This window comes from Chamaea fasciata, unplaced genomic scaffold, assembly GCF_029207755.1.
Source record: "Chamaea fasciata isolate MVZ Bird 193981 ecotype frontalis unplaced genomic scaffold, bChaFas1.0.hap1 SCAF_12, whole genome shotgun sequence".
NCBI lineage: Eukaryota > Metazoa > Chordata > Aves > Passeriformes > Sylviidae > Chamaea > Chamaea fasciata.
The window spans coordinates 15,817,990-15,845,322 of NW_027094097.1; the positions used below are offsets into that span (position 1 = coordinate 15,817,990).

The 27,333-nt window shown below is 64.8% G+C and overlaps 5 protein-coding genes across 17 annotated transcripts; 3 read left to right on the plus strand and 2 right to left on the minus strand.

Annotated features, from left to right (window-relative positions):
- The first annotated feature begins 587 nt into the window (after positions 1-587).
- DEF8 (differentially expressed in FDCP 8 homolog) lies at positions 588-5,691 on the plus strand. 8 transcript variants are annotated; one of them, XM_066194799.1, is made up of 13 exons: positions 598-603; positions 934-958; positions 1,506-1,624; positions 1,750-1,832; positions 1,915-2,064; positions 2,293-2,434; positions 2,507-2,671; positions 3,220-3,347; positions 3,742-3,855; positions 4,449-4,529; positions 4,607-4,747; positions 4,846-4,955; positions 5,033-5,691. In XM_066194799.1, exons 3-13 carry the CDS (start codon positions 1,519-1,521, stop codon positions 5,133-5,135), a joined length of 1,323 nt encoding a protein of 440 aa, XP_066050896.1. In that variant the 5' UTR covers positions 598-603; positions 934-958; positions 1,506-1,518; the 3' UTR covers positions 5,136-5,691. The 8 variants fall into 8 exon arrangements, with proteins under 8 accessions (XP_066050900.1, XP_066050899.1, XP_066050896.1 ...); XM_066194803.1 differs by lacking the exon at positions 934-958 and having other exon boundaries at positions 588-603; XM_066194802.1 differs by lacking the exon at positions 934-958 and having other exon boundaries at positions 591-603; positions 1,509-1,624.
- A 374-nt stretch (positions 5,692-6,065) lies between these two features.
- Positions 6,066-9,781, minus strand: DBNDD1 (dysbindin domain containing 1). Of its 2 annotated transcripts, XM_066194808.1 has the most exons (5): positions 9,388-9,781; positions 8,290-8,417; positions 7,197-7,343; positions 6,659-6,799; positions 6,066-6,571 (listed from the first exon to the last, which is right to left on the minus strand). In XM_066194808.1, the coding sequence occupies exons 2-5, from the start codon at positions 8,336-8,338 to the stop codon at positions 6,402-6,404; spliced, it is 507 nt and encodes a 168-aa protein (XP_066050905.1). In that variant the 5' UTR covers positions 8,339-8,417; positions 9,388-9,781; the 3' UTR covers positions 6,066-6,401. The 2 variants fall into 2 exon arrangements, with proteins under 2 accessions (XP_066050905.1, XP_066050906.1); XM_066194809.1 differs by lacking the exon at positions 8,290-8,417.
- Positions 9,782-10,010: 229 nt separating this feature from the next.
- On the plus strand, positions 10,011-16,789 carry GAS8 (growth arrest specific 8). Of its 3 annotated transcripts, none has more exons than XM_066194793.1 (11): positions 10,011-10,051; positions 10,504-10,596; positions 11,550-11,747; positions 11,894-12,100; positions 12,417-12,471; positions 12,897-13,102; positions 13,308-13,475; positions 13,753-13,839; positions 14,806-15,015; positions 16,109-16,174; positions 16,420-16,789. In XM_066194793.1, the coding sequence occupies exons 1-11, from the start codon at positions 10,049-10,051 to the stop codon at positions 16,567-16,569; spliced, it is 1,443 nt and encodes a 480-aa protein (XP_066050890.1). In that variant the 5' UTR covers positions 10,011-10,048; the 3' UTR covers positions 16,570-16,789. The 3 variants fall into 3 exon arrangements, with proteins under 3 accessions (XP_066050890.1, XP_066050891.1, XP_066050892.1); XM_066194794.1 differs by lacking the exon at positions 10,011-10,051 and adding an exon at positions 10,221-10,288; XM_066194795.1 differs by lacking the exons at positions 10,011-10,051; positions 10,504-10,596; positions 11,550-11,747; positions 12,417-12,471 and having other exon boundaries at positions 12,024-12,100.
- Positions 16,790-16,797: 8 nt separating this feature from the next.
- Positions 16,798-20,241, minus strand: LOC136296018 (5-hydroxyisourate hydrolase-like). Of its 3 annotated transcripts, none has more exons than XM_066194805.1 (9): positions 20,010-20,241; positions 19,536-19,655; positions 19,289-19,444; positions 19,068-19,212; positions 18,817-18,992; positions 18,659-18,748; positions 17,438-17,580; positions 17,084-17,219; positions 16,798-16,950 (listed from the first exon to the last, which is right to left on the minus strand). In XM_066194805.1, the coding sequence occupies exons 1-9, from the start codon at positions 20,232-20,234 to the stop codon at positions 16,861-16,863; spliced, it is 1,281 nt and encodes a 426-aa protein (XP_066050902.1). In that variant the 5' UTR covers positions 20,235-20,241; the 3' UTR covers positions 16,798-16,860. The 3 variants fall into 3 exon arrangements, with proteins under 3 accessions (XP_066050902.1, XP_066050903.1, XP_066050904.1); XM_066194806.1 differs by lacking the exon at positions 20,010-20,241 and adding an exon at positions 19,762-19,865; XM_066194807.1 differs by lacking the exons at positions 18,659-18,748; positions 18,817-18,992; positions 19,068-19,212; ... (1 more) ...; positions 19,536-19,655; positions 20,010-20,241 and adding an exon at positions 18,168-18,366.
- Positions 20,242-20,895: 654 nt separating this feature from the next.
- LOC136296014 (B-cadherin-like) lies at positions 20,896-26,817 on the plus strand. Its single transcript, XM_066194792.1, has 15 exons — positions 20,896-21,075; positions 22,792-22,988; positions 23,063-23,173; positions 23,297-23,452; positions 23,529-23,673; positions 23,786-23,961; positions 24,052-24,180; positions 24,261-24,446; positions 24,535-24,779; positions 24,863-25,005; positions 25,333-25,557; positions 25,662-25,880; positions 25,960-26,090; positions 26,170-26,313; positions 26,387-26,817. The coding sequence occupies exons 1-15, from the start codon at positions 20,937-20,939 to the stop codon at positions 26,597-26,599; spliced, it is 2,559 nt and encodes an 852-aa protein (XP_066050889.1). The 5' UTR covers positions 20,896-20,936; the 3' UTR covers positions 26,600-26,817.
- Positions 26,818-27,333: the final 516 nt, after the last annotated feature.

The window sequence follows — 27,333 nt, forward strand, 5'->3', positions numbered from 1 at the left end:
GGGGGGTGTGGCAGCAACCTCCCTGAGCCCGGACACAGCTGTCCCTTTGTTTCCCAAACTGAGGTGGTAGCACAGAAGCCAGGGAACCCAGGGTGTTTCCCCAGGGTGTGTGCCCAGTTGTGAAGGACCCAGGACAATCCTGGACCTGAGCCCCCTGGCTTTGGAGGCCATTGGGCTATAGGAAACAAGGGGCTATAGGAATGGGGGCAGTGGGGCTAGGGGCTGTGGGGATGGGGACACTGGGGATAAAGGCTGTACGGGTGGGGTCTGTAGGGGTGGAGACATTGGGGATGGAGGCTGTGGGTTGTGGAGATGGAAGCTGTAGGGACAAGGTAGGGCAGGGCTGGGAGTTCTGGGGCTGGGGGTTCTGCAGCCATGGGGACAGTGCGGATGGCGGCAGCGGGGCCGGGGGCTATAGGGGTGGGGACAGTGCGGATGTCGCGGAGCGCGGAGCGGCCCCGCCCGGGCGCGGCGCGGCGCTGTGCGGTCTGCCGGCCGGCAGGGGGCAGCAGCAGGCCGGGCGCGAGGGGCGGGGCCGGGCGGGGCCCGTGGGGGCGGGGCCTGCAGGGGGCGGGGCGCAGGCGGGCACAGCGGCGCGCGGCGGTGAGCGGGGCCGGGGCGCTGCCCCCTGGCGGGCGCGGGAGGGGCGCGGGGGCTGCGGGGGGACGGCGCGGGGACATCACAGGGACAGCGCAGGGACAGCGGGGCCCTCGGGGGGCCGGCATGGGTGGACGGTGCCGGTACGTGGTGACCGTGGGCCGAAGCGGGCGGTAGCGGCCGGGCAGGGCGGGGGCACGGGCGTGGGAGGCGGAGAGACGCGTCTGTCCGTGAGGACGGAGTCGGGAACAGGGACGGGAACGGAAACGGGGACGGTGCTGGGGTGTTGGTGCTTGTGACAGAATGCTGATGACGGTGTGTTGGTGTTTGTTTCAGTGACGGTGTGTCGGTGTTTGTGCCGGTATGTCGATGTTTGTACCCGTGCGTCGGTGTTTCTGCCAGTGCTGGGGTTTCTGTGGGTGTACCAGGGTGTCAGTGACAGTGAGGAGGTGCCGGTGTAGGGGTGTCAGTGCCGATGACAGGGTTTCAGTGTTGGTGTTGGGGTGTCGGTGCCGGTGCTGGTACCCCGGTGGGTGTACTGGGGTGTTGGTGCTGGTGAGGGAGTGCCAGTGCTAAGGTGGCAGTGCCAGGGTGTTGGTGCCGGGGTGTCAATGCTGGTAACAAGGTGTTGGTGACAGTGTTTATGCTGCTGGTATGTCAGTGCTGGTGCTGGGACATCAGTGCCAATGCTGGAGTGCCAATGCCATGACAGGGTGTTGGTGACAGTGTCGGTGCTGCTGAGGTGCTATTGGTGCCTGTGATGGGGTGACTGTGCTGGTGCCAGGGTGTGGGTGTTGGTGATACAGTGCAAGTGCCTGTGATGAGGTGCTGGTGATGGTGCCAGTGCCAGTACCGGTGCCAGCGCTGATGCCAGTGCTGGGGTGACTGAGGCAGCGTCCCTTTCCCAGCAGGACGGTGGCAATGGCATCAGATGAGCGGCTGGCCCGCTTCCGCCAGGCCCACCTGAACCCCTTCAACAAGACCCCTGAGCAGCTGGAGCGCCCCGATGGAGAATGCCCTGCCCCAGGTGGGTGCTGATTCCCCCACCCCACTCCCTGTCCCACACTGGGGTGGGCAGCCAGGCCCAGCCCCTCCATGGTACCCCCTATTCTGGGGGTGGGTTCAGTCCCCCCATGAGACCCCACTTTGCAGCCCAGCAGCCAGATCCCACCCCAGGGGACCCCGAGGGCACCCTGGATCTCGGACTGGCCGAGGACCACTTCTCCCGCCCTGTGGTGAGTGGGGCAGGTGTTGTGGAGGTGGGGGGGGATATGTGGGGCTCAGCTCACCCTCCTCCTCCTCTGGTGGTGGTGGCAGGGGCTGATCTTGGCGTCGGACGTGCCGCAGCTGCGCCGGGCCATCGAGGAGTGCAAGCGGGTGATTCTGGCGCTGCCCGAGCACTCGGAGAGGCAGAAGGACGCAGTGGTTCGGCTCATCCACCTCCGCCTCAAGCTGCAGGAGCTGAAGGTGGGGCTGAGGCTGCAGCTGGGGCCAGGGGGTCTCTATGGCTGGGGCTCCATGCTGACACCCATCCCTGAAAGTGTCCAAGGCCAGGTTGGACAGGCCTTGGAGCAAGCTGGGATACTGGAAGGTGTCCGTGCCCATGGCAGGGGATGGAATGGGATGAGCTTTAAGGTTCAACCCAAGCCATTCCATGATTCTTTAGTTCTCTGACCGCCCCCTTTCCCCCTGCAGGACCCTGGTGAGGATGAGCCCAACATCCGGGTGGTCCTGGAGCATCGTTTCTACAAGGAGAAGAGTAAGAGCGTCAAGCAGATGTGTGACAAGTGCAGCACCATCATCTGGGGGCTCATCCAGACCTGGTACACCTGCACAGGTGGGTCTGGGACATCCCCTCCACGTCCCTGCTTCCCCCATCCCCACACTGACAGCCACCTGTGCCCCTCAGGCTGCTACTACAGGTGCCACAGCAAGTGCCTGCCGCTGGTGAGCCGGCCGTGCGTGCGGGCCCAGGTGAGCCACCAGGCCGAGTACCAGCTCAGTATCTGCCCCGAGAGCGGACTGGACAGCCAGGACTATCGCTGTGCCGAGTGCCGGGCCCCCATCTCCCTCCGTGAGCCCCTGCTGCTGCCTGGGGGGCTGAGGGGAGCTGTGGGGCTGGGGGAGCTGGGGACTCTGGGGCTGGGAGGTCTGTGGGTACTGGGGCTCTGTGGTGCTTGAGGATGTTAGGGCTGGAGGGGCTGGGGGTAGCTGGTCATTGGGGGCTCTGTGGGGCTGGGATGAGCTGGGAGCTCTGTGGGGCTGGGGGGTGTAGGGCTGGGGCTTCATGAAGCTCTGTGGGACTGAGGGGTTGTGAGGCTGAAGGAGGGACTGAGAGGAGGTGGGAGCTTGTAGGGCTGGACTCCCTTGGGGGGCTCTGTGAGGTTGGGGAGAGCTGCCTGGGATTGAGGGGCTGTGGGCTGGCAGGTGTGTGGGGCTGGTAGGAGCTGAAGGTTTGGGCTCTAGGGGCTCAGAGTTATGGGGATCTGGGGAAGGTGACAGTGAGGCCCTGCTGTGTCCCCTGGTGTTGCTCGGTGTCCTGGGGGCACACACAGGGTGTGGGGTGAGCAGAGAGCAGGGTGGTGTCAGTGCCAGCCCCATGCCAGCCCTGTGCCACCACAGGGGGGGTGCCCAGCGAGGCCCGGCAGTGCGACTACACCGGCCTCTACTACTGCTCCAGCTGCCACTGGAACGACCTGGCCGTGGTGCCCGCCCGTGCCATCCACAACTGGGACTTCGAGCCCCGCAAGGTGCCCCTGGAATGGGGTGGGCGCACCCTGGGGTGTCACAGAAGTCCCTTGGGACAGTGGCCCTGGGTAGAGGCCACCTGGGGGACGGTGTCCTTGGTCATGGGGGTCCCTGGGGGGCATGTCCCTTGGTAGAGGTCACGTGGGGGATCCCATCCTGTCCCTGGGGGCCGTGGCCTTGTGTAGACGTCACTTGGGGGACCACATCCCTGATCATGGGGGCCATGTCCCCGGTTATGGGAGTCGCTGAGCGGAGATCACTTGAGGGGAAGCCATGTCCCCAGGGCTATGTCCCCAGGGCCATGTCCCTGTGATGGGTCCCTGGCAGGGGTCTGTGGGTGATGGCAGAGGGCTGGCAGGTGTGGGGGGTGACGGTGGCCCTGGCGGTGTTGCGCAGGTGTCACGGTGCAGCATGAGGTACCTGGCACTGATGGTGTCACGGCCGGTGCTGAAGCTGCGGGAGATCAACCCACTGCTCTTCAACTACGTGGAGGAGCTGGTGGAGATCCGGGTGAGTGCTGGGTCTGGGGAGGACACCTCACAAGGGCAGGGGACACCATAGAGGGCCTGTGGGGTGAGCAGGAGGTGGAGGGGACCCCAGTGGCACCCACTGGGTCCCACAGAGAGGTTGGGGAATTTGGGGTAGAGGGTGCCCAGATTGTAACAGGGATGAGCTTGACCCAATCTGGTCTTCTTCTTGTCATGCTCCTGTCTCCATCCCATTAACAACCCTGTCCCCATCCCCATCCTCATCCACACCCTGCCATTGCCCTTTTCCCTATTCCTGTCCCCATCTCTGTCCCCATTCCTGTTCCCGTTCCTGTCTTCTTTCCCATTCCATCCCTGCCTTTGTTCCTACTCCCATTGCTGTCCCCATTCTTGTTTGTATTTCCATCCCATCCCTGTCCCCATTCCCATCCCATTCCTGTCCCTGTCCCCATCCTCATCCTGTCCCATTCTCACACTGTCTCCATCTCATCCTTGCCCCTGTTCCCATCCTGCCCCTGCCACTGCCCTTTTTCCTGTCCTTGTCTCATCCCTGCTCTCATCCCCTACACCCATTCCTTACCCCATTCCCACCCCATCCCATCCTGCCCCCTGCAGAAGCTGCGTCAGGACATCCTGCTGATGAAGCCCTACTTCATCACCTGCAAGGAGGCAATGGAGGCCCGGCTGCTGCTGCAGGTCAGGCCAGCGGCCAGGGCCAGGTGTGGTGGTGGCAGTCACACAGCAGTGGCAGTCACTGGCCCGTTTGCCCACAGCTGCAGGACCGGCAGCACTTTGTGGAGAACGACGAGATGTACTCGCTGCAGGACCTGATCGACATCGAGGCCGGGCGCCTCGGCTGCTCCCTCACCGAGATCCACACGCTCTTTGCCAAGCACATCAAGCTGGACTGCGAGGTGAGCCCATGTTGGGGGGCAGAGCTGTGGGGAGACCCCCATGGGGGCACTGGAGGGCTGGTGGGGTCACCATTGTCACCTCCTGCCTGCTCCCCCAGCGATGCCAGGCCAAGGGCTTCGTCTGTGAGCTGTGCCGGGAGGGCGACGTGCTCTTCCCCTTCGACAGCCACACCTCGGTCTGTGCCGACTGTTCTGCTGTCTTCCACAGGTACTGACATGCTGGGGTGGGATATGGGGATATGGGGGTGGCAGAGGGTGACCCAACACTGTCCCACTCCCCTCCAGGGACTGCTACTACGACAACTCCACCACCTGCCCCCGGTGCGCCCGGCTGAGCCTGCGGAAGCAATCCTTGTTCCAGGACTCTGGCACGGAGGCAGAGCCCTGAGGGGGGTTTGGCCCCATTGTGGGGTCTCAGGCCCAAGACTGGCCCCCACCCATCACCGGGCCCTGGGATGGACACAATCAACCCAGTGGTGGTTTGGGGACTGAGGTGGCCCTGGCTCTGGGGTCCTCTGCTCATGGAAATGGCGGCACTGCCGGGAGGGAATCATTGGTGGACCCCAGCCATTCCCGGGAGCATGGAGAGCCTCACCGGAGGGGCCAGGATCGGGTTAAATGGGATCGGGTTAAGGCCCCACAGCGGCTCCTGCCGTCCCTGCCCGGAACCGGGATGTGGGCAGGGATGGAGTGCCGGCCAGGGCTGATGGAGTGACAGGTGCTGTCAGGAGGGCTCAGCCCTGTCACCGGGATGGGACCGAGTCCCTCCTACACACAACACTGGACTCTGGTCCCTCCCCAGCCCACGGCACCACCGTCACCGGGGCCGAGCCCCGGGGGGGATGTTGCGGGAACTTCCCCGGGCTGGACCGGGTGCGGTGTGGAGCCGCTGCCTCCCCTTCTCCCCGGTGTTTCCTGTAGCATTAACGAGCCTCTTTGCGCAACCCAACACTCGTGTCCCTGCTTCGGGGGAAGGCGGCGGCGGGGGGCACCGGGGGCACGGGCAGGATGTGCGAATGCCCGGGGGTGGCAGCCCGGGATCTCCGGCCGAGCCTGGGGCTGCCGGGGGCGAGCACCGGGACGGACCTGGCCCCGGGCCGCTCCGCGGGCCAGCGCCGCCCGCGGGATAGAATTGCGCTGCGCGACGTTATCGGGGACGTGCCGCAGTCACCGCCGGTCTCCCGCCCATCGAGAGTGGCCGCGGCCACGCCGGTCCGGTACCGGCCGGGCACCCCCGTTCCCGCTGCTCCCGAGGTGTCCCGTGCCCCCAGCTCCTCCCGCTCCCCCACGCGGCGGCGCAGACGGGCAGAGGCCGGCGGTGGGTCGGTCGGTCGGTTTTACCGGATCACAGCACTGCTACATCAGAACCGGGCGGGCACCGGCACCGGCCGCGCTCCGTCGGGCCGCGCTGAGCCGTGCGACCCGTCCTGTCCTGCCCCACCCGGCGCTCCCGGGGGCCGGCGGGGCCGGCCCGGTTTCCCCCCGGGACCGCGGGCCACCGGCTGAGGGCAGCCCCGGTACGTCCCCGCCGCGGGCTGGGGCCGCCTCTGCCCTCCGGGCGGGCTAACGGGAGTCCTGCGCCCGGGGACGGGCTCCATCAGTACCGACGGGACCAGCACCGGCGTATTCCGGTGTCCCCTGGCGGGTTTTGTCCCTACGGCTCCCGCGGGCGCTCGGCGGGCAGGAAGGCGTCCGGGGGTCCTGGGGGTCCCGGCGGCAGCTCAGGGTCACTCAGGTGCTTCTTGTCCCGGCCCTGCTCCCTCGCGCGGGTCCAGGAGGGCGAGCGCAGGTACCCGGCCCGCGGCACCGGCGGCGGCTGCAGCCCTGCGGGACGCACGGGCGGAGGGGCGGTCAGCGACGCACCGGGACGGGCGGACAGACCGGAACCGGCGGCCCCGGAGCCCCGCTCACCGCCGGGCGTCTCTCCGGCCACGTTCTCCTCGTCGGAGTCGGCGAAGACCTCGGCCAGCTCTTGGTCTGACATATCCGTCAGCTCCGTCAGGTCCAGCAGGTCGAAGTGCACCTCCAGCGAAGACACGCTGCTCAGGGGCTCTGCGGGCACCGGGGAGAGGCTGGGGACCCACCGCTGTCCCCACTGGGGGAGGTGGAGGTCTGGTGCTTGGGGCCCAGGGAGCGGGGGGTATGAGGGGCTTGGGGGGGGGGGGCATGACTGGCTGGGGTCTAGCAGGGAACCCTAGGGGTGCCAGGTGACCCCTGGGACAGGAAGGAGACCCCAGAGGATAACAGAAGACTGGGGACAGACAGGAGACCCCAAGGGCTGGCAGAGGACTCTCAGGGATAGGCAGGAAACCCCAGAGCAGACCCGAGGTGCTGGGGACAGCAGGTGATGCTATGGGCAGGCAGACATCCTAGGGACAAAGCAGCGGACCTCAGGCACAGGCAGGGATCCCAGGGACAGGCGGGGACCCCAGCTCAAGGCTTCACTCACGTCGGCGCTCGGTGACCTGCAGCAGGCCGGCGCTGGGGATGGGGATGCCACCCTGCTCCTCCGCGGGGACTCGGGGGGTCTCCTGGGCCGGCCCATGGGTGGGGGTCCCTGCAGGGCGCTCCGGGACCAGCGGCTCCTTGCCAAGCTCTGCCACATCAGCACCTTCCGTGTCAGTGAGGGCAGCTGCTCTCGGGGCCCCCCTGCACTCACGGGGTCCCCAGCTAAGGGACCGGGGACAGCAGGATCCCAGGGGAGGAGCGGGGGGACGGGCAGAGCTTCCCGAGACCCTCGTGTCGGAAGCTGCCAGCCCCCGCCCCGCGCCCCCCTCCCCGCGCAGCCCCTTTGTGTCGGCGAGACAAAGCGCAGCCTATGCCGGGGCCGGACAAGGGCGGATTGTGCTGGGACTGTCCCCGGGAAGAGCCGAAGAGACAAGACAGCCGTGGCACTTGGCCATGGTCGTGGCACAGGTCATGGCACACGGTGGTGGTAGAGCCCATGGTGTGGCACACAGCGGGGGCACAGCCGTGTCTCGGGCACTGAGGTGGGAGGAGGCCCTGTGTGCCCAGGGCAGCACGGGGGGACACACCACCCTCTCCCCCCGGGGTCGGTGCCGGTGCCCTGACACCACATGCCACCACCAAACCGTGCCACCATTGAGTTACCGGGTGACACGGCACAGGCATGGGCATTGCCTCCCTCCCACCAGCATGGTGACAGCGGGGCAGGGACAGAGACCTCCAACCCAAAGGGGAAAGGGATGTTATAGGGTGTTCCTGCTGCTGGCACGTGGAGCTGCAGGACATCGCCAGGACACCCAGTGGGACACCAGCCCTCTGCCACTGGCTCTGCCACATCCTGACCCTACAGGGGGCATCAGGTACCCTGCGGTGACAGTACGTTCCCTCGGGCCCGGAAATGGGGTCCTCATCCCACTCCACAGCAGAGAAGATCCCCCTGGGGTGGACACTGGGGCTGCCTGCTCTTGCCCGCTCCCGCCACCTCTCCCCGCGCAGTGCCCAGCCCCGGTGAGTGACACCGTGCCATGTCACCGTAAGGAGCACGGGCCCCCTGCCCGCACCACGCCCCCACCCACCAGGGCGCTGATCCCGGCTGCAGAATTCCCCTCTGGCCTCCGCCTGCATGGTCCCTCCGTGCCAGCGGCCGTGTCACCAGCAGTGTCGCCAGCCACACCGCCCGCTCCGGCCTGGGCTCACCGGCTGCCTGGCGGGAGCGGGGCCGGATCAGGGATCTCTCCCGCACGACGTGTGCTGACTCACGGCAACCGCAGAGCCGGGCAACCGCCGGTACCGGCATCTCACGGCACCGGTCAGCCAATGCCACCCGCAACCCGCCCCAGTGGCACTGTCCCCTCAAGGGCCCGGTGTCCCGCCGTTCCCCCGGTGTCACGGCCGGGGCTGCCCCATGCTGGCGGCTACGGCACAGTCGTGTGCGGGCCACACGCGGGAGGGACGGGCGTGCAGGGGAACCCTGGCACCGCCTCTGTCGCCAGGTGCAGGCCCCCAGAATACCGGGCCCCCACCAGCTGCCACCTCCCTGTCCCCAAGCCCCTCTGCACACCGGCACTGGCACAGCTGTGCGGGATGTCTACAAGGTATCCCACTGCACCCCACGTCCCCTGGGCACCCCAGTGTTCCTCTATGTCCTGTGAGCACTCTGCCGCTCCTCTACACCCCCGGGCACCCCACTGTCCCCCCACATTCTCTGGGCACCCCGTTGCAACCCCAAATCCGCAGTGCACTCTCCTGCTCCGTCTGACCACCTGGCCACCCCACTGCCTCCCCTTGTCACCCCACTGCATCCCCACCTCCTGCGAGCATCCCACTGGCCCCCAAGTCCCCAGGGCACTCCAGTGCTCCCTCAGACCCCTGAACACCCCCGTGTCCCCCGACATTCTCTGGGTACCCCACTGCTCTCTCCCTCCAACCCCGACTCTCCCTGCCCAGATCCCCCCCATGTCCTGTCCCCGCCCCCCCAACATCCCTCTGGCCCTGCAGCCGGGCACCCCCAGCATGGCCCCACACCCCCCTCTGTACCCCAGTGCGCCCCCCCATGCACCTCGTCCCGTTGCACCCCCGCCCTACATCTCCTTGTCCGCCCCGCGGGGCCCGGCCCGGTTCCACGGTGATGGGCGTGCCGGTCCGTGCCGCCCCCCTCTGCCGCCCGCCCTCACCTGCGGTGGCGACCGCTGCCGGAGCCGCCATGGGCCGGGGTCGGGGCTGGTGCCGGTGCCGGTGTCGGTGCCGGGGCCGGTCCGGTGCTGGGCGGGCCCGGTGCCAGCCCGCAGCCCGCACGGTCCTGCCCGCCGCGGCGGGGGCGGGGACACTGGGGGCGGGGACACCGGGATGGGCGGAGCCGAGGGGCGGGAGGCACCGGGGGGACAAGAGAGGGCGCGGAGGGGACCGGGAAGAGCTGGGGGACACACGGGGACCGGGGGGGGGTGCGGGAACTGAGCCGGGGGGAACAGCCCGGGCCACAGCGGTGCGCGCGGGGATGGAGGAGCCTGTGCCGGGCACAGCGAGACCTCCCCGGGTTTGTCCCCTCAGCCCTCCCCGAAGTCCCTCGCCCTGCCGGTAACCCCCGGTCCCCCCGTTCTCTCACACTGTCCCCCGCCGCTTCCTCCCCGCCCGGTCCCCGCGATGTCCCCCCGCTTCTCCCCGGTGTCCCCTCCCGGGCCCCGCCCCGGCCCCCGCCGGTCTCGCTGGCCCCGCCTCCGTTGCCAGGGCGGAGCGTGGCGTTGCTAGGAGGCGTATCTCGCTATCGCGAGATTTCGCCATCCTCTCGCGGGATCTGCCGTCCGTTGCCCGGAGACTCTGGTGCCGCCGGCCGCCGCCATGGTGAGAGCGGAACCGGGCCCGGGCCGGGATCGGGAGGAGAACCGGGGCCAAGGGGAGAACCGGGGCGGCTGCTGAAGGGTTTCTTGCAGCCGGGGTGTGCGGGCAGGGGAGGGCGGTGGAGCCCTTCGCCCTGATGTCCGAGAGCCCCGTCCTATCCCGATCCGCTCCCGGGGAGGGTCCGGAGCCCCTCGGCGCCGTTCCCAGCACTGCGGTGATGCTTCTCAGGCGTTATTTTGGGTACGGGTGTTTTGTGCTTAGGGGTTCACCACGAAGCTGAGTCGGAAGCGCATGACCCTCTTCCAGGCTGCCCCCGGCGCCCCCGGCTCCGTGTCGCCGTTGTCGCCCCGTCCCTGCCGTGGGCGCAGGCATGCTCCGGGGCCGGCACGGGGATCTTGAGCAGCGCGGTTTCCTCCTCGCGCGTTCACCTCCTGTGCTTGGCTTTCTGTCCTCAGGCACCCAAAAAGAAAGCAGGGGCTAAAGGGAAAGGGGGCAAAGGCGCGGCGGTGGTGGATGCCTTGGACCCGGAGGAAATGAGCAAGGAGCAGGTGAGAGGTCCCATGGGGAGGAGGGGTAAGGACATGTAAGAACAGCTCTGGGGACCCCTGCGTGGCGCCTGGCACCAGCTCCGGGGACAACAGGTGCAGAGGGTGACAGGGATGAGCAGCCGGGGTTTGTGTCACTGACGCCTGGCTGGGGCTGGGGCTGGGGCCGGGGGGTTCTTGCTGTTCCTGGAAGGAGCAACCTCCTCATCCTTCCCTCTGCTCTCCAGCCCTGTGTTCTGGGCACTGCTGAGGTCACACCTGGAATCTTGGGGCCCCTCATGACAAGAAAGACCCTGAGGAGCATGCCCTGAGAAGGAAATGAAGCTGGGGAAGGGTCCAGAGCACAAGGAGTGGCTGAGGGAGCTCCTCAGGAGCTGGAGAAAAGGAGGCTCAGGGAACCTTCTGGTTCTGCACAACTCCCTGACAGGAGGGGACAGCCAAGGGGGGTCAGGCTCTGCTCCCAGGGCACACAGACAGGACAAGAGGAAATGGCCTCAAGCTGTGCTGGGGTTCAAGTTGGATATTGGGAAAATTTCTTCTTGGAAAGGGTTGTCCTGCTCTGGCCCAGGCTGCCTAGGGCAATGGTGTAGCCCACATCCCTGGAGGGATTTAAGAGTCATGTGGATGTGGCACCTGGGGACGTGGGTTAGGGGTGACTTTGGCAGTGCTGGAGAAACAGTTAAACTTGATCTTAGGGGCTTTTCCAACCCAAACAATTCCATGAACCAGAAGCATCTAAGCATCTGAGAATGGTGTTACTGGACACTGCGAGCCAGAACCCCACCCCAGGCTGTGGGCAGTCAGATGAGGCTTTGTGACTCCTTTCCCAGAAGCTGCTGGGTTCAGTCAGGGACCTCCACAGCTCCACTCCAGTGACAACCACCACATCCTGCCGCGTTTGGGATCTCCAAAGGCCTCCCTTCCCCCTTACCTGTGTCTTCCTCTTGGCTTGGCAGGTGCTGGCACACATGGTGCGTCTCCGGGAGGAGCTGGACCGGGAGCGGCAGGAGCGGAACTCTTTCCAGCTGGAGTGTAACAGGATCCAGAGCTACTGGGAAATCACCCGCCAAGAGCTGGAGGAGAAGAAAGCTGAGCTGCGGAACCGGGACCGGGAGATGGAGGAGGCGGAGGAGCGGCACCAACTGGAGATCAAGGTGGGGCTGAAGGGCTCCAGGTGAGCCTCGGGCAGCTCTGAGGAGAAGGGGAGCTGAGCAGGATGCAATCCAGGAGTGTCTCACCTGCATCCGCGTTCCGGGTGTCTCCTGCTGAGCCCCTCACCCAGTCTCTGGCCTGTCTTTAGGTGTACAAGCAGAAGGTGAAGCACCTGTTGCATGAGCAGCAGGAGAACCTGACAGAGCTGAAGGCAGAGGGAGTTCTGTCCCTGAGGCGGGCCCAGAAGGATCACTGGGACCAGGAGCAGGAGTTGTGGAAAGAGAAGCGCTCCTTGAACGTAATGCTGAAGGAGCAGGAGATGGCCAATGAGGCAGCCATTACAAACCTCTCTCTGGTATGTCCCTGGCTGAGCTGGAGCCACTTGTGAGGTGCCTCATCCCCAGGGTGGGAGCAGGAGTGGGATCTTGCCTCCCTGACTCTCTCTGTGGGGTGGGATGGAATTTCTGGTGCTGGAATGGGGAGAAGGGATTCCTGGGTGACCCCTCTCCCACAGTGGGGAGCTATGAGAGCAGCTGGAGAGCCTACAAACCACTGTTTACATCAACACGGGATCAGAATCCTTTCCCAAAGAGCAGGAGGGAATCCCTGGGGATTCAAGGGCTGGCTTGGGACTTGGTTGTTTTTTCCAACACGGAGTTTCTTCCTCACAGAAACACGAGGAGGAGATGGCCCGGCTACGCAGCGACTTCGAGTTGCATACCAAAGGTCAGGGCATGAGGCAGATCCCACAGGAGCATGACAGGGAGAGCTGCTTCTCGTTCCCAAGCAGCACCTTGAGCATATGGGGGCAGGTTCTCCCCACTTCTGGCCACTTTTCCTTTCCCAGTTCTGGCTATTTTTTTCTCTCAGTTCTGGTCAGCTTCCCACTCCAGTTCTGGCTGATCTCCCCCACCTGAGGTTCTGCTCAGTTTTCTCCACAAGTTCCAGCTGGTTTTCCTCCCCAAATCTGTCTAGTTTGCTGTCCAGTTCTGGTTGTTTTTTCCTCCCAGTTCCAGCTGGACTCAACCCACACAGTTTTGGCGAGTATTCTCTCTGTTATGGCAGTTTTTTCTCCCTTCCCTGTTCTGGTCATTTTTCCTCCCCAATTTCAGCCAGTTTTTCCCCATCTCTGACAATTCCCCCCCCCCCAGAGATGGAGGCCAAGTACACCAAGAAGATGCAGGCACTGCGGGATGAGATGGACCTGCGGAGGAAGACGGAGATCCATGAACTGGAGGAGAGGAAGAACACCCAGATCAGCGAGCTGATGGGGAACCATGAGGAGGCTTTTGATGCCATCAAGAACTACTACAATGATATCACTGCCAAAAACCTGACACTCATCAACCTCCTGAAGGTATTGCCCATCCCTGTGTCACCCCTCCACCCAGGGAATGCTCCTGCCAGGGTGTCAGCTGGATCTGGCAGTTCCCAGGTGTCAGTGTGGGTGCTGCTGGTGGTCTGTCCACTGGCACATGAGTGGGGAGGGTGTCCTGAGGGTGTGGGGGACTCTGAGGGGCTGGGCAGCTCCCAGGAGCCAGCACTTGTGTTCCCAAGAACAGGAGCAGGTGGAAGACCTAAGGAAGAGAGAGGCTGTCTTGAAAAAGGAGAAGGCAGATGTGCTGCTCCAGAACAAGGAGCTGACAGAGCCGTTGCAGGGGGCCCAGGAGCAGGTGGCTGAGCTGCAAAAGAAGTTGGTTCACTATTACAGGGACAAAGAGGCCCTGATGGTGAGTGGCCAGCCCTGTCCTTTCGTAGGCTTGTTCCTGGAGGGAGAACATTCACCTTGGTGTGCTGTGATTGCTGGGCAAAGCAAGTCCTGTTCTGCTTACTGTGTATTTGTGGGATCTCAGACGGGGATCCAGAGAGAGACTGGAAAGGAGACGAACCCTGCTGCAGGGTGGTTGGTGTGGGTGCTGCCTGGTTTTCACTCCTCCCTTCCCAGAACACATCTCCAACACTTCCCAGACAATTCTGTGCTCTTTAACCCTCCCTTCCAATTCCCAGAACTCCAAAGCCCATCTGAAAATCGCCCAGAAGGAACTGAAGGACCTTCAGTGGGAACACGAGGTACTGGAGCAGCGGTTCAGTAAGGTGAGACCTGCAGGCAGGGCTGGGCATCCCATTCCCTCTCCAAACCTTCTCCAAATCCTCTGCAGAGGATAGGGCGTGGGGCTTAGCAGGGCCCATGCTTAGCCCACGGCTTTCCAAGCTAATCCAGAGGTGGGTGATAACTGCTGCTCCCAGCAAAGCTGCTCCCAGCTCTAGCCTCTCCCACGGTCAGCAGACAGGCCTGGCCTTGTCCTTTGCTAAGCAATCATGCACGCTCCAGCAGGGCCCCCGGGCTGCCGGGGCTGCAGGGGCAGAGCCGGGATAGGGAGGATTTCCACTGGCCTCTCCTCCTGCCAGTGTTCCAGGGTCACTCTCGTCGTTCTGGGGTGCTCGGGAAGAGCCCTGCAGAGAGAGTGCTTCCCCCCCACTAACCCAGATAAATCTTTTGAGGCAGGAGAGAGCTCATTTGCAATTCGTAGAAATCCCCAGGATTATGAACATTGATCCGAGGCCTCATTAACAATCCATCATTAAGACAGCGCCAGATTCGGAGCGTTCAGAAATAGGCTTTGGAGGAGAGACTGTGTCCTAATTAGGACACTTATTAACTAGCAGTGAGCCAGGGACTTCTGCCAGCTGTGGGGATGAGAGGAGAGACCCCCGTGTGCCGGGGGCCCTCGCTGGGGTCTGAATTAGTGCTGCAGGGAGCCCACTGTGGCATTCCATGCCTGGAGGGGAGGAGGAGGAGGAGGGAGAAGCGCAGGTGCTGCGCCATGGAGGGAGGGAGGGAGAGAGGGAGAAAAGAAGGGAGGGGGGGAAGCTGTGCTGCAGCACCTGCCTTCCCTGTGGGCTGCAGGTGCCGTGGGGAACGGCTGGGCTGAGCTGCTGGACCGGTTTTCTGCCCTGTTTGTGCTCCACACCATTATGCAGACCTCAGTCAGCCTTGTGCAGGTCCCCGTGTCCCCCGGGGTGCTGAGGGTGCTGTGACACTGCTCTGTCCCGGGGCAGGTCCAGGAAGAGCGAGACGAGCTCTATCAGAAGTTCACCAAAGCCATTAATGAGGTGCAGCAAAAAACGGGGTTCAAGAACCTGCTCCTGGAGCGGAAGTTGAAGGGACTCCTCGACCTCCTGGAGCAGAAGGAGGTGGAGCTCAGTGAGGTCATCGCAGCCTCCAACCTCGACCCCAGCGCTCTCTCCTTGGTCTCACACAAGCTGGAGGTACTGGGGCTCAGCAAGGGCTGGATTTGGGGCGGGGGGGGGGGGGCAGAGGAGCCCACTGTGGGGTGCCTGCTGGCCCTGGAACGCACCAGTCCCCATCCTACATGGCTGTAGGTGGCACGTCGCTCATTCCCAGCACTCCCAGGGCCACGTGTGGTGCTGCAGGGCACTCAGCTGTGCCTCGAGAGTGAAGCGTGTGGGTGTCAAGAGTTTGGCACTGATCTGTCCCTCAGGTGGGGTCTGCTTTGAGGAGGATGGCCGCAGGCTCCATGGCACTGCCAGCACCCTGTGCTGCCACACAGCGGGTCCAGTGGCACCCAGGGGCTCTGTGCAGGGGAGGTCTGCACCTGGCAAACCTCGCCTGGCCATGGGGACAGTGCAGACAGGATCCTGGGGCTCTGCGGTGTCTGCCATGCTAAAAATACCTCTGCAGAGAGCCTGGAGACCCACATTCCTGCAGCCTGCCGCAGCTGGAGCCAGGGAGCAGTGTTTGCTGCGGGTTGGGTACAGACAGGGAACGAGGGCTCCACCACCTGGTGCCCTCCTGCTCATCCCCACCCAGGTCCCTGCTGTAGGGGGAGTCAGGAGAGCTCTGGGATACTCCGGGGTTCATACCAGGCCTATGGGACAGGCAGCGGATGTGTCACCTCCCAGCAGGTGGGAGGAAAACACATTCCTGGGATGGCATCACTGGCGTCGGGCTCTCCTGCAGCTGCTGGGGTCCCTGAATTCCTCCTCTCAGCTGCCTCGGGGAGCCTGGCTCCCTGTAATTCCCGTGGTGCCGCGGCAGCAGGGTGGTGCTGCTGGAGCAGGTGCTGCCAGCACTCCCTGCACAGCGGGGCAGACTGGGATGGCTGTGGGGTTCTGGCTGTGGTGTTCATGTGGGAGCTCCCTGTCCCTGCCCGGGGCTGGCTGTCCCTGGCAGTGCCACTCAGAGGGGGCAGGGTGGTGGCCCCCTGCCAGGCCCTGCTGCCGGCTGCTCCGCTCGAGCCGCAGCTCCTCCGTGTGCTCTGCCACGCCACACCCGCCCGTGGCACGGCCATCGTGTCCCCAGGGCTGGGCAGGGCAGCCTCATCCCAATCTCCCCTTGCAGGATGTGCTCAATTCCAAGAATGCCACCATCCACGAACTGCAGCTCCAGCTGGCCCGAGTCTGCAAGGTAAGGGTGGAGAGGAATCCTGGGGAGGTTTAAGAGCCGTGTGGATGTGGCACTTGGGGACGTGGGTTAGTGCTGGCCTTGGCACTGCTTGGGGGAACAATTGGACTCGGTGATCTTAGAGGTATTTCCAACCCAAACGGTTCTGTGATTCCATGGCTTTGACTTGAGGGTTGGAAATGAGACTGGGGGGTGCAGGGAGCTCCTCTCTGCTGGCAGAGGGGCTGAAAGGGACTCTTTCCTCGCAGGCACACAATGACATGCCGCAGACCTTCAAGGCAAAGCTGACAGATTTTGGCATCCCTGTGGACAACCTGGGTTTCCAGCCACTGTCCTTCCCCTTCCCAGGGCAGGAACTGGGAAAGGGCCCTGCTGGACTTGTTGCAGTGCCCACCTGATGCTGGCAGCACTGAGGGTCCCACTGGCACACTGGTAGTGGGTTTGTGCCCTTTTGCTGCTCCGTGTCTATTAACAGACACCAGTGAGCATCTTTAGGAACCTCTCTCCCCAAGGGAGACCACACCTGGAGGACTCCAGGTATCCCACCCACCCCACCAGGCTGCCCCTGGGGGGCTCCCTCTGTCCCCCCAAAAGTGGAAGGCGATTTTTTGAGAGAAATGATGCTGTCTGGAGTTTTTAATAGTGTCAGTGGCGTCATTCCTGTGTCCCCAGGGGAAGGCTGTGCCCCTCTAACTGCCGCGGTACGTTGTGTAGGAGTAGGGGCTGATCAGCAGCGGGACATGGAGCTTCTGTGCCGGGTCGGTGATGATGAAGACGACCTGAGGGAGAGTGAGGAGACAGCAGTGGGAATCCCCCTCCCATAGTGAGGCCCTGGGGAGTGCAGCCCCTTGAGCCTGGCCCCAGCCCCCAGACTTTGTGTGTCACCTGTCCCAGTCTCCCCACACTCCTTACCTCCACAAAGGGGTAGAAGCTGGTCTGCCCCTGTCCCTGCCAGTACTCAGCTGTCTCAAAGTGCAGTTTGTAGGTGCCAGACTTGGCCTGTCCCGGTGCCAGGAGGGGCTGGCAGCGCCCATCCGCATCTGTGTGCCTGAAACCAGACCAAGCCAGTCCTGCTGTACCCCAAAATGCAGCCTTGCCCACCCCCCAGAACCTGCCCCAGCTGTACCCCCAAGCATCAGCCCTGCCATCAGCAAACAAACCCCAGGTGAAGGCTGGGCAGTCAGTTGTGCCAGGAGCCTTTGGCCAAGCTCACAGAGCATTGGCAGCCGTGTCCCTGCTCCATTCTGGTGCCACCAGCTCTCCTACCTCTGTACCAGCTCCGTCCACTGCTGCCCCGGCTCCTGCAGCCGGGCCAGGCGGATGGCAAGGCCGGCTGCCGGCAGCCCCGAGGCCGTGTTCAGCACGTGGGTGGTCAGGGTGCCGTTTCCCACCTCAGACATACTGTCAGCCTGTGGCAGAGGGGAAAGCAGGGCTGGGACCTGTCCTGGCAGCACCATCTGCCTTCTCCTTGACTGTGCTGCAGCCAAACCCCTGTACCTCGCTCTTCCCCAGAGCTGGGATATGGAAACTCACATCCTTCCCATGCCATGGTGCTCAGCCCCAGGCACTGCAGCCACTGTGCGTGGGTGCCAGCTGGTTCCCACCAGGATGCAGGGCACTGCTTACGGCAGCACTGCTCTCCCTGCTCACCTGCCTGTCCTGGTGGGCCTCAGCACGGCACAGCAGCCAGCCTGAACCCGACGAGGAAGCAACTGCATCCCAGCAGCCCCATCCCTGCCCACAATGTCACGTGCAGGAGGACATTGACCCTGCATGGCTCTCTGGAGCTGTCTGGCATCAAGGTCAGCACTGCTGAAGGCAGCCAGGGCCCTTCTTCTCCTGGAGCTCCCAGGCTGGGGTGGGAGCACAATTTGGGGCTGTGTCCTAGCAGCCGGCAGGACCAGGCACCCTCCCTGGAGCCAGACCAGCTCCCACTGCCGGCCTGACACCAGCACCGGCCAACGTGGGGGCCACAGAGGCTCCCTGCTGAGCTTACCTGGCTATCCTCTGCCCCACTCAGCCAGGGACCCGTGGCCGGTGACTCCGCACAAAACGCCATCCCCGGCCCCGGCCTCCCTTCCTGGCGCCACGGCCTCTCCCCGTGGAGCTGGTGCGGCTGGATGCCGCTATCCTGGCACGGGGCTCCCGCAGAACCGGGTGCTCCTCCCTGGCTGGGCCGAGCCGGCACGGGCGGCTTCCCACTGGGAGCTGTGCCCAGGAGCCCCACTAGCACCTACTCTCCAGCAGCACCGTGGCCCTGAGGCTGGTGGCCCAGAGCCCAGTGGGAAGCTGGGGCACTGGGCCAGGAGGAGCCACAGCACAGCTGCCGTCCCAGTCTCGCCTCCCACCATGGAAAGCACCTGGAGTGCATCGGTGCTGCGGCAGTCGGGCACGTGGGGCTGTCAGGAGCCAGCACCTGACAGCCTCACCACAGCCTCACCCTGCCCTTCTGCACTGCCGGGGCACCGGGGCGGCTCAGCGTCTCACCTGCACCGTGATGCGGGCGGTGGCGATGTTCAGCAGCCCGTATCCCTCCTGGTCGGTAGCCTGGATCTCCAGTGTGTATTCAGGCACCACCTGTGGCAAGAGGCTGTGTCACCCAAAAGTGGGAGAGGAGTTTGATGGGGGCTGAGTCTGGGGCCCACCTCTGCCACCAATCCCAGCTTGGCCACGGAGATCAGCCCAGAGCGGCTGTCGATGGTGAACATCCCAGGCTGGGGCTTCTCTGGCACCTGGCTCAGGATGGAATAGACCACAACGCCATTGTTGGAGTTCACGGCGTCGTCTGCATCAGTGGCCAGCACCCGCAGGACCGACGTGCCTGGAGCAGGTGGTTATTGGTGACCTGTCACACATCCCTCCAGTGCTGCCTGCCAGGTGGTGGCAGTGGTCCCACCTGGCTCAGCTCCCTCCAGCACAGAGCCTTGGAAAACTGTCTGAGTGAAGACGGGCCGGTTGTCGTTCTGGTCAAGGACAGTGATGATGATCTCCATGGGGTCCTCCACGGGCTGCCCGTTGGCTGACACGGCATGGGAGTAGAGCTGCAAGAGCACAGTCAGTGTCTGTGCAGTCCCCAGGACCGTCCCTGTCCTGACACAGGCGCCCCCCCTCACTCACCACATATTTATCCTTCTCCTCACGGTCCAGGGGTTTTGTCACCTTCAGCCACCCCGTCTCCCGCTCAATGATGAAGACACCCACAGGGATGGTGTCTGCTCCCTGCCCCGTGATGCTGTAGAAAACCTTGGTCTCCTTGTCCTTGTTGGATTTGATCTGGCAGCGAGGAAGGAAGAGGGGGGTGAGAGGCATCCCAGTTCTCCAGGGATCCCCCTGGACCCTGCCCAGTTCCCATGGGCTCACGTACCTGTGCCACCATCTTGGGGAAGGGCCCCCGCTCATTCTCAGGGCAGTTGATGGGGGGGATGACCCAGTCCCTCTTCTGCCGCCGGAGGCCGTGTCCGTGCTCTGGGAAGATCAGCACGCCCTGTGGGATGGAGAGCGGGGCTGCAGGGCCATGGAGGGACACGGCTCTGCCCGAACCTCCGGGGGGTGGCCATGCAACACCCCCGGCACCACTGCGATGGTCCCACCAGCAAGAGGAGGAGGAGGGTGAAGGTGCAGGGTGCCATGGCTGCTGCTGCACTGGCTGTTTCCCCCAGGTGCCAGCTGGGAACTTTCCCTGTTGCGTCAGTGACCTTGGCCAGGAAGCAGAACCGGCTTTCCAGAGCTGCCAGCCCCGGGGGGGCCTGGGGGTGCCATATGGGAGAACCCAGCACACAAGATGCTGCTTGAGGCTGGGGGGAAACAATGGAGTCCAGGAACCCCCCCGGGACTGTACCTCGGTGGCCATGGGAACCTCAACTCCAGTGGGGCTGGGGGCACACACAGGCTCCCCCCGAGAGCTCCAGTGCACCCATAGGCGGCAAAGGGGGAGGAGGCACCCGGGGGTGGCACGGAGAGATGGGGAGGGGAGACTGTTGCTGCTGGGGCGGTGGCGGGAGGTGCCAAGGTTCATGGGAACACCGGGAGGGGCAAATGGCGGGACCACGAAGGTGCCTGGCATGTCCACGGGGGGAAGACCGGAGAGGCCGGATGCCCCGCGGCGAGCGGACTGTGCCCGAGGATTGCCGGGCCCTACCGGTGAGCGCCAGGGGGTTCCAAGCCGATACCGATGGGTGCAGACCGGGCAGGTGCCCGGGGGTGAGCAGGAGTTAACGGGGGGTATCGCGGATTGCCGAGGGTTGCCAAGGCCTTCCAAGAAGTTACCAGGCGGTGCCCCAGGGTTCCCGGGAGGTATTGCGGATTGACGGGAGGATTTCAGAGGGGTACCGGGTGTGCCCGGTGGGTATTGAAGGTTCCAGTACCGGGTGGTGCCCGGGGGGTACCGGGCTGTGCCTGGATCTTGACGGGTGGGTGCCTGGGAGGTAACATGGGTACTGGGGATTGTCAGGGGAATACCGGGGGTGCCCGTGTGGAATCGGGGTGTTGTATCGGGGGTTTCCGGAGGTTTCCAGAGGGGTACCGCGGTGTAACGGGGAATGCCGGGGGTGTTGTAGGGGGTAAATCCCCCGTAGGAGGGTCCTGGGGGTAATGGAGGAGTCCGGGGCATTGCCGGGGGATGCCTGAGGCGCGCTGGGGCCGCTCTCCGGGGCGGGGCGGTACCTGCGCGGCCGCCGCCTCACCTGGGGCGTTGCGGGGCGGGACGGGGCGGGACGCGGCGGGCGGCGACCGGAGCGGCGGCGGCGGCAGCAGCAACGGACGGGCCATGCGGGGGCCGCGCTCCGGGCTCTGCCCGCTCTCCATCTTCATCCTCCTCCTCTACCCGCTCCTACCGGCGGCCGCCCTCTCCCCGGCCCCGCCGTGCGTGTTCCCGGGGCTGCGCCGCGGGCCGCTCCCCGCACCAGGTAACTCGCACCGTCGGGGCGCGGCGGCTCCGGGACCCCCGGGACACTTCGGGGACGGGCTGGAGCTGCGATCGGGACCGGGATCGGGGCTCCGAGCACCAGAGGGGCGGCAGGGCCTCCCTCACTGCCGGGATCAGGATCGCTTTGCCCCCGGTGGTGGGGCCGCTGCTTTTCGGGAGGACCTCGCAGTGCCCCGGCTGTGGGGCTGGCCGGGGTCCCCGAGTGTGGGGCTGCGCCATGGGGCTGACTGGGCTCCTGTGGTCTAGGGCTGTGCTCCCCCCTGGGCTGTGGGGCTTGGCCGTGGGGCTGGCTATGCCCCGTGGGGCTGGCGGTGCCCGTCTGGTCTCGCTGATGCCAGTGCCTTTGGCCCAGCCGTGGGGCGCCCGCTGCGGGCAGGGCTGGGTCCCCGCAGGGTGGGTGCCGGCGCCGGGCTGGCAGTGGGGCTTGGTGCCCCAGGGCCGCCCTTCTCCGGCCGTGGGGTGCGGGCTCTGGCTGGCCCGAGGCTGGGCAGGGTCTTGCTGCTGCCAGCTCTTGGCCCGCTGCCGGCGCTTGGCCCGGGCCCGCTGCCCTCTTCGCTCGGCGGCTCCCGGGAGATTGGGGCTGCCCGGGAACGCGGCCGGAGCCAGCACTCGTCTAATGGCCGCGGGAGCACTTAAAAGCTCTCCTTGGCGGTAAGTGCCAGGGAGGGGCCTCGACCTCCGCCTGCTGTGGACACCACATCCCGTTTTCACATCCCGTTCCCATCAGCTAAGCCTGCCAGGACTGGAGGTGGGCGCTGCCAGGCTCCTGCTGTGGGCACAGGCTGGGGTCTGGCCATGCCACTGCGACCCCCCTCCGTGGGCAGCCCATGGCTCGGGCACCGACCTGCGGCTCCACCTTGGCACCCAGCGAGCCCTCCATGGAGTGACCCCCGAGGACATGGTGGGGTACCCCCTGTGCCGCCTGGCCCTTGGGTGGGAACAGCAACCCATGCCACAGCTCGGGAGCGGGGCTGGGAGCTTCCCCGGGCTCCTCGTGCCCCGCTTACCAGAGTGACTGATGCCCGACCAGCCCCGTTAAAGTCTTATCGCGTTCACCGTGGCTGGGAGGGGCCCCGGTACTGCCCTCGGGGCACGGTTGCTTCTCCCCACATGGCCCCACCGTCGCCCCTGGGCTCGCTCCCTCCGGTGTGGAGCAGCCGTGGGGTACAGCGCCCATTCCACAGCTCTCCCTGCCCCATTCCACGCCTTCCGCAGCCCCCCCAGCCCCACTTCGTGTCCCGCCCTGGGCCGCTCGGCCGCCCGGAGCTGGCTCAGCTCCGCTAATCCCCTAATCCTTTCCCCGGGGGGGTGCGGAGCCGGGGCTGTGTCCAGCACGAGGGATGCAGCGTGGGAGGCGGGGGAGGGAGATTCAGTGCCCAATGATCTGGCCGCGGGGGGTTGGGAGCCCTGAGGGGGTGACACACCGGGAGGGGGCTGGGGCAGGGCTCTGCCCGCCCAGGAATTTCCCATCGTCTATGAAACAAAGCCGAAACTTCCACCGAAACTTCTACTGCGCTCCCGTACGGCGCCCGGTGTTCCCTACCCCGCTCCTGGTGTCCTCTCCCCCTCTTCTACCGGCCCCTGCCTCACTTCGCTTCGGGACTCTGGGGGATTGGGGGTCCTGGAGCTGGTGGTTGCGACACGAGGGTGTCGGGGGACAGGTCCCCTTCATCCCCCTGACCCCTCATCCCCGCAGGGAGCTCCAGAGGCTGCGCGGGGCCATACAAGACGGAGGAGCCCGATGTCGGTGTGCAGGAGGACGGGGGCCCCGTGAGGCTACCGGGGGTGGGCAGGGCGTTCCCTGTACCCCCCGGAGATGCTGGTTTCCCCCAGTATGCCACTGGCCAGCCAGATCCTGTCCCAATTCCCGCAGAGAGCAGGCGCTCCCCGCAGGTAACGCTGCACCGCCTATCCCCCAGCCCCTGCTCCCCCAGCCGGCTGTGCCCTCACTCCCCCCCATCCGACAGGAGCTCCCCAGGGCTCGTGCTGCTCTCAGGAGGCAGAAGAGAGACTGGGTGATCCCCCCCATCAAGGTTCCTGAAAATGAGAGGGGCCCCTTCCCCAAAAAGCTGGTTCAGGTATGAGGCTGGTCAGTCTGGGCAGGGAGGTGGGTGCTGGGGCTGCATCCCCACTGCATTGGGGCAGGGTGTGCTGGGGTGGGGGACACTGACCCCATCCCCTTGGTCTGTGTCTCCTCCCAGATCAAATCCAACCGGGACAGAGACACCAAGATCTTCTATAGCATCACAGGGCAGGGTGCCGATGCCCCCCCTGAGGGCATCTTCACCATTGAGAAGGAGTCAGGCTGGATGAAAGTGACACAGCCGCTGGACCGTGAGCACATTGACAAGTACCACGTAGGTCCTTGCCTGGGGACACCAGGGGGATGTTGGGGTGCTCTGCCAGGGCCCCCGCTCACACCCCACCCCGCAGCTCTTCTCCCACGCCGTGTCCGAGAATGGGAAGCCAGTGGAGGAGCCGATGGAGATTATCGTGACAGTGACAGACCAGAATGACAACAAGCCTCAGTTTACGCAGGAGGTGTTCAGGGGCTCTGTGCCAGAGGGAGCCCTGCCAGGTAGGACCGTGTGCCTCGGGGAAGCTCTGCATCCCACCAGCCGTGTTCCCTGGGCACAGCCCTGGCACTGTCCCCGCCAACCTCCCACTTACGTGGACATCCACATCCCCAGGCACCTCCATCATGCAGGTGACAGCCACGGATGCGGATGATGCAGTGGAGACCTATAATGGTGTCATCGCCTACTCCATCCTCAGCCAGGAGCCACGGGAGCCCCATCCCCAGATGTTCACTGTCAACCGGGCCACTGGCACCCTCAGTGTCATTGCCAGTGGCCTCGACCGGGAGGTGGGCTCTGCAGCACTGTGGGGCAGGGGTCCCAGCCCCCAAGCAGGGACTGACAGGGTGTCTGTCTGTCTGTCTGTCTGTCCACCACAGCGTGTGCGGGAGTACACCCTGACCGTGCAGGCAGCTGACCTGGATGGTGAGGGACTGACCACCACAGCGCTGGCCGTCATCGAGATCGCTGATGTCAATGACAATGCCCCCGAGTTTGACCCCAAAATGGTAATGTGGGCCCCCCTACTGAATGTGGCCCTCCCTGGTGCCTGCTGAGCCGTGGTGCTGATGGCGCCCCTGACCCGCAGTACAAGGTGGCCGTGCCAGAGAACGTGGCCGGGCGGGAGGTGGCCAGGCTGGCCGTCACCGACCTGGACGAGCCCGGCACACCGGCGTGGCGAGCTGTCTACTCCATCCTCCGTGGCAATGACGGGGGTGCCTTTGCCATCACCACCGACCCTGCCACCAACGAGGGTGTCCTGCGCACCGCCAAGGTCTGTGTCACCCCGTATCACCCCATCACTGCCCACAGTGGGGTCCTGCCTGTCCTGGTATCACTGCCCGTGTCTCTCCCTCTCCCAGGGTCTGGACTATGAGGCCAAGCAGCAGTTTGTGCTCCATGTGGCAGTGGCCAACGAGGTCCCCTTCGTTGTGAAGCTGCCGATGGCCACTGCTACAGTGACAGTCACTGTGGAGGATGTCAATGAGGCCCCAGTGTTTGTGCCACCGGTGCAGCTGGCCACAGTGTCAGAGGATGTGCCCCCGGGGCAGACCCTCGCCACCTGCACAGCCCAGGACCCTGACAAAGCACAGGGCCAGAGGATCAAGTGAGCAGGGACAGGGTTGGAGTGGAGGTTTGGGGGGTCTCTGCTGCCCCTTGCCGCAGCACCAGCTCCCCTGTCCCCCCCAGGTACGTGGTGGGGCACGACCCAGCAGGCTGGCTGGCTGTGCACCCCGAGAATGGCCTGGTGACTGCACAGGACCACCTGGACCGCGAGTCCCCCTTCGTCAAGAACAGCACCTACATGGCCATGCTGCTGGCTGTGGATGATGGTGAGGGACATGAAAGGGCCCTTGTTCCCCCTCCCGCGTGAGGGGCACATGCTGCCATCACCAGGAAACATCCCTGCTCCAGCATGGAGCAGTGCGGGGGCTGCTTGGTCCCACCCGTGCCTGGGGCACCCAAGCCCCGTGAGGATCCTAGGTCTGGGACTCACTCCTCCTTCATCACTCCCAGCTGTATCCACCCTTGCCCAGAGAGTCTCTGTCCTCGGGAAAGTCTGGGGTTTAAGGCTCCCCCTCTCCCCGTGTCTGCTCAGTCACTCATACCCCATGAGAGTCCTGGGTTTGGGGTCCCCTCTCCATAATTGTCCCCACCAGGCTCACCACCGGCCACGGGCACGGGCACGCTACTCCTCACCCTGCTCGATGTGAACGACAATGGCCCCGAGGCTGAGCCACGGGACATCACTGTCTGCCAGCGCAGTCCCCAGCCCCAGCTCCTCACCATCACCGACCGGGACCTGCCCCCCAACACCGGCCCCTTCCGCGCCGAGCTCACCCACGACTCGGGGGACAGCTGGGCTGTGGAGGTGGGGGACACAGGTATTGCACTGGGGCTGAACATAATGTGGGGGGTCCTTGGCAGAGGCAGCTGTGGCACGGATGCATTCCTGGTGCATCATCCATGAGCCCCCAATCTCACACAGGTGACACAGTGACACTGCAGCTGGTGGCACCACTGGAGCCAGACACCTACAGCGTGTACCTGCGGCTGCTGGACCAGCCGGGCAGAGCCCAAGTGACCATTGTCACCGCACGGGTCTGCGCCTGTGAGGGGCTGGCACAGGGCTGTCCCCAGAAACCCCAGCCTGTCACCGCCCTGCCCTTCGTCCTCGCCACCCTGGGCGCGTTACTGGCCCTGCTGCGTGAGTGGGGCTCCTGGGGCTGTGGGGATACCCCTGCCCTGGGCACAGTGTCCCTGCTGATGGCACTCTTCCCCTCCAGTCATCCTGCTGCTGCTGCTCCTCTTCATGAGGAGGAGGAAGGTGACAAAGGAGCCACTGCTGCTGCCTGAAGATGACACAAGGGACAACATCTTCTACTACGGGGAGGAGGGTGGCGGCGAGGAGGACCAGGTGCGTGTGCGGGTGTCGGGGGTCTGGTGACAGCATGGGCAACCTGACTCTGCCCCTCTCCATGTGTGTGTGTCCCCAGAACTATGACCTGCGGCAGCTGCACCGGGGGCTGGACGCCCGGCCCGAGGTGATCCGCAATGACGTGGCCCCCACCCTCCTGCCAGCCCCCCAGTACCGGCCCCGCCCCGCCAACCCCGATGACATTGGCACCTTCATCGAGGAGGTGAGTCCTGACCTGGAGAGCCTGGGGGGTGACAGCGCAGGGGACACAGGCACTGACCCCTCTGTTCCCCCAGAACCTGAAGGCGGCCGACACGGACCCCACGGCCCCCCCCTACGACTCGCTGCTGGTGTTTGACTACGAGGGCAGCGGCTCGGAGGCCACCTCGCTCAGCTCCCTCAACTCCTCCGCCTCCGACGGCGACCAGGACTACGACTACCTCAACGACTGGGGCGGCCGCTTCCGCAAGCTGGCCGAGCTCTACGGCGGCGGTGAGGAGGACGATTAGGGACCCCCAGCCCGCTGCTGCCCCCGCCTTATTGCTGCTTTTGTGCCTTGGGGGCTTCCCCGTGCCGTGCCCCCCACCCCAGTGCAGCCCCTTCACCTCCTCGCCTGCATTTTTGTGGTTATTATCTATTTTTTAAGGTATGGAATGATGGCGTGTGATGCTGCGGACAAGGGGATGGGAACTGGGTCAGTTTTAATAAAGGATTTGGTTTTTTTAGATGTTCCAGGCTCTGTGTCACTTTGTGCCCTGAAGATCGGCGCTGCCCCCAGCCCTGCAGTGACGCCTCCCCAGCTCTGTCCCCCTTTGCCCACTGCAGTGTGGATGGAACCTATGGCACAGCTGCAGTGTCACCCATGTAGGGGCAGTGCCCATGTCCCCGCCCCCCAGGGTGTCCTTGTCCCCAAGGGGTGCTGATGGGCACGGGCAGGGCACTGACTGCCAATCTGTCCTTCATAAGAGTGACACTGGTGGCATTGGGCATTCCTGGTGCTAAATCCCTCTTAGCCTAGCCTGGGCAGCCAGAGCCCTGCCACCCCCAGGCTGCCACCCTAGCCCCCTGAGATGACCGTGGGTGCTAGCATGGGTGGGCACTGCAGCCTCTGGCTCTGGCAGGACCCCAGGCTCTGGGGGTCTCCCACTGGGTCCAGGATCAGCTCCTGACAGGCATGGGATTGGGGCAGCTGATGGTACTGAGGATTCCTGGGGGTCCCCTTCCATAGGGTCACTCCCAGCTG

Bases quoted from the DNA above. Each gene is read 5' to 3' on its own strand.
- DEF8 (XM_066194796.1), top strand. The intron at 1,625-1,749 runs GTGGGTGCTGAT...CCCACTTTGCAG, and splicing joins TGGAGAATGCCCTGCCCCAG to CCCAGCAGCCAGATCCCACC. The intron at 4,956-5,032 runs GTACTGACATGC...ACTCCCCTCCAG, and splicing joins TGTTCTGCTGTCTTCCACAG to GGACTGCTACTACGACAACT.
- DBNDD1 (XM_066194808.1), bottom strand. From the start codon at position 8,338: ATGCAGGCGGAGGCCAGAGGGGAATTCTGCAGCCGGGATCAGCGCCCT. The intron at 7,344-8,289 runs GTGGGTGGGGGC...CTGATGTGGCAG, and splicing joins CAGCCGGGATCAGCGCCCTG to AGCTTGGCAAGGAGCCGCTG. The intron at 6,800-7,196 runs GTGAGTGAAGCC...CGGTGCCCGCAG, and splicing joins GCAGGTCACCGAGCGCCGAC to AGCCCCTGAGCAGCGTGTCT.
- GAS8 (XM_066194793.1), top strand. The intron at 12,472-12,896 runs GTCAGGGCATGA...CCCCCCCCCCAG, and splicing joins CTTCGAGTTGCATACCAAAG to AGATGGAGGCCAAGTACACC. The intron at 15,016-16,108 runs GTACTGGGGCTC...CTCCCCTTGCAG, and splicing joins TGGTCTCACACAAGCTGGAG to GATGTGCTCAATTCCAAGAA.
- LOC136296018 (XM_066194805.1), bottom strand. From the start codon at position 20,234: ATGCCAGGCACCTTCGTGGTCCCGCCATTTGCCCCTCCCGGTGTTCCC. The intron at 19,656-20,009 runs GTACAGTCCCGG...TCCATCCCACAG, and splicing joins AGGTTCCCATGGCCACCGAG to GGCGTGCTGATCTTCCCAGA. The intron at 18,993-19,067 runs GTGGGACCACTG...CACCTGCTCCAG, and splicing joins GCTGGAGGGAGCTGAGCCAG to GCACGTCGGTCCTGCGGGTG.
- LOC136296014 (XM_066194792.1), top strand. From the start codon at position 20,937: ATGCGGGGGCCGCGCTCCGGGCTCTGCCCGCTCTCCATCTTCATCCTC. The intron at 24,447-24,534 runs GTCTGTGTCACC...TCCCTCTCCCAG, and splicing joins GTGTCCTGCGCACCGCCAAG to GGTCTGGACTATGAGGCCAA. The intron at 25,006-25,332 runs GTGAGGGACATG...TGTCCCCACCAG, and splicing joins GCTGCTGGCTGTGGATGATG to GCTCACCACCGGCCACGGGC.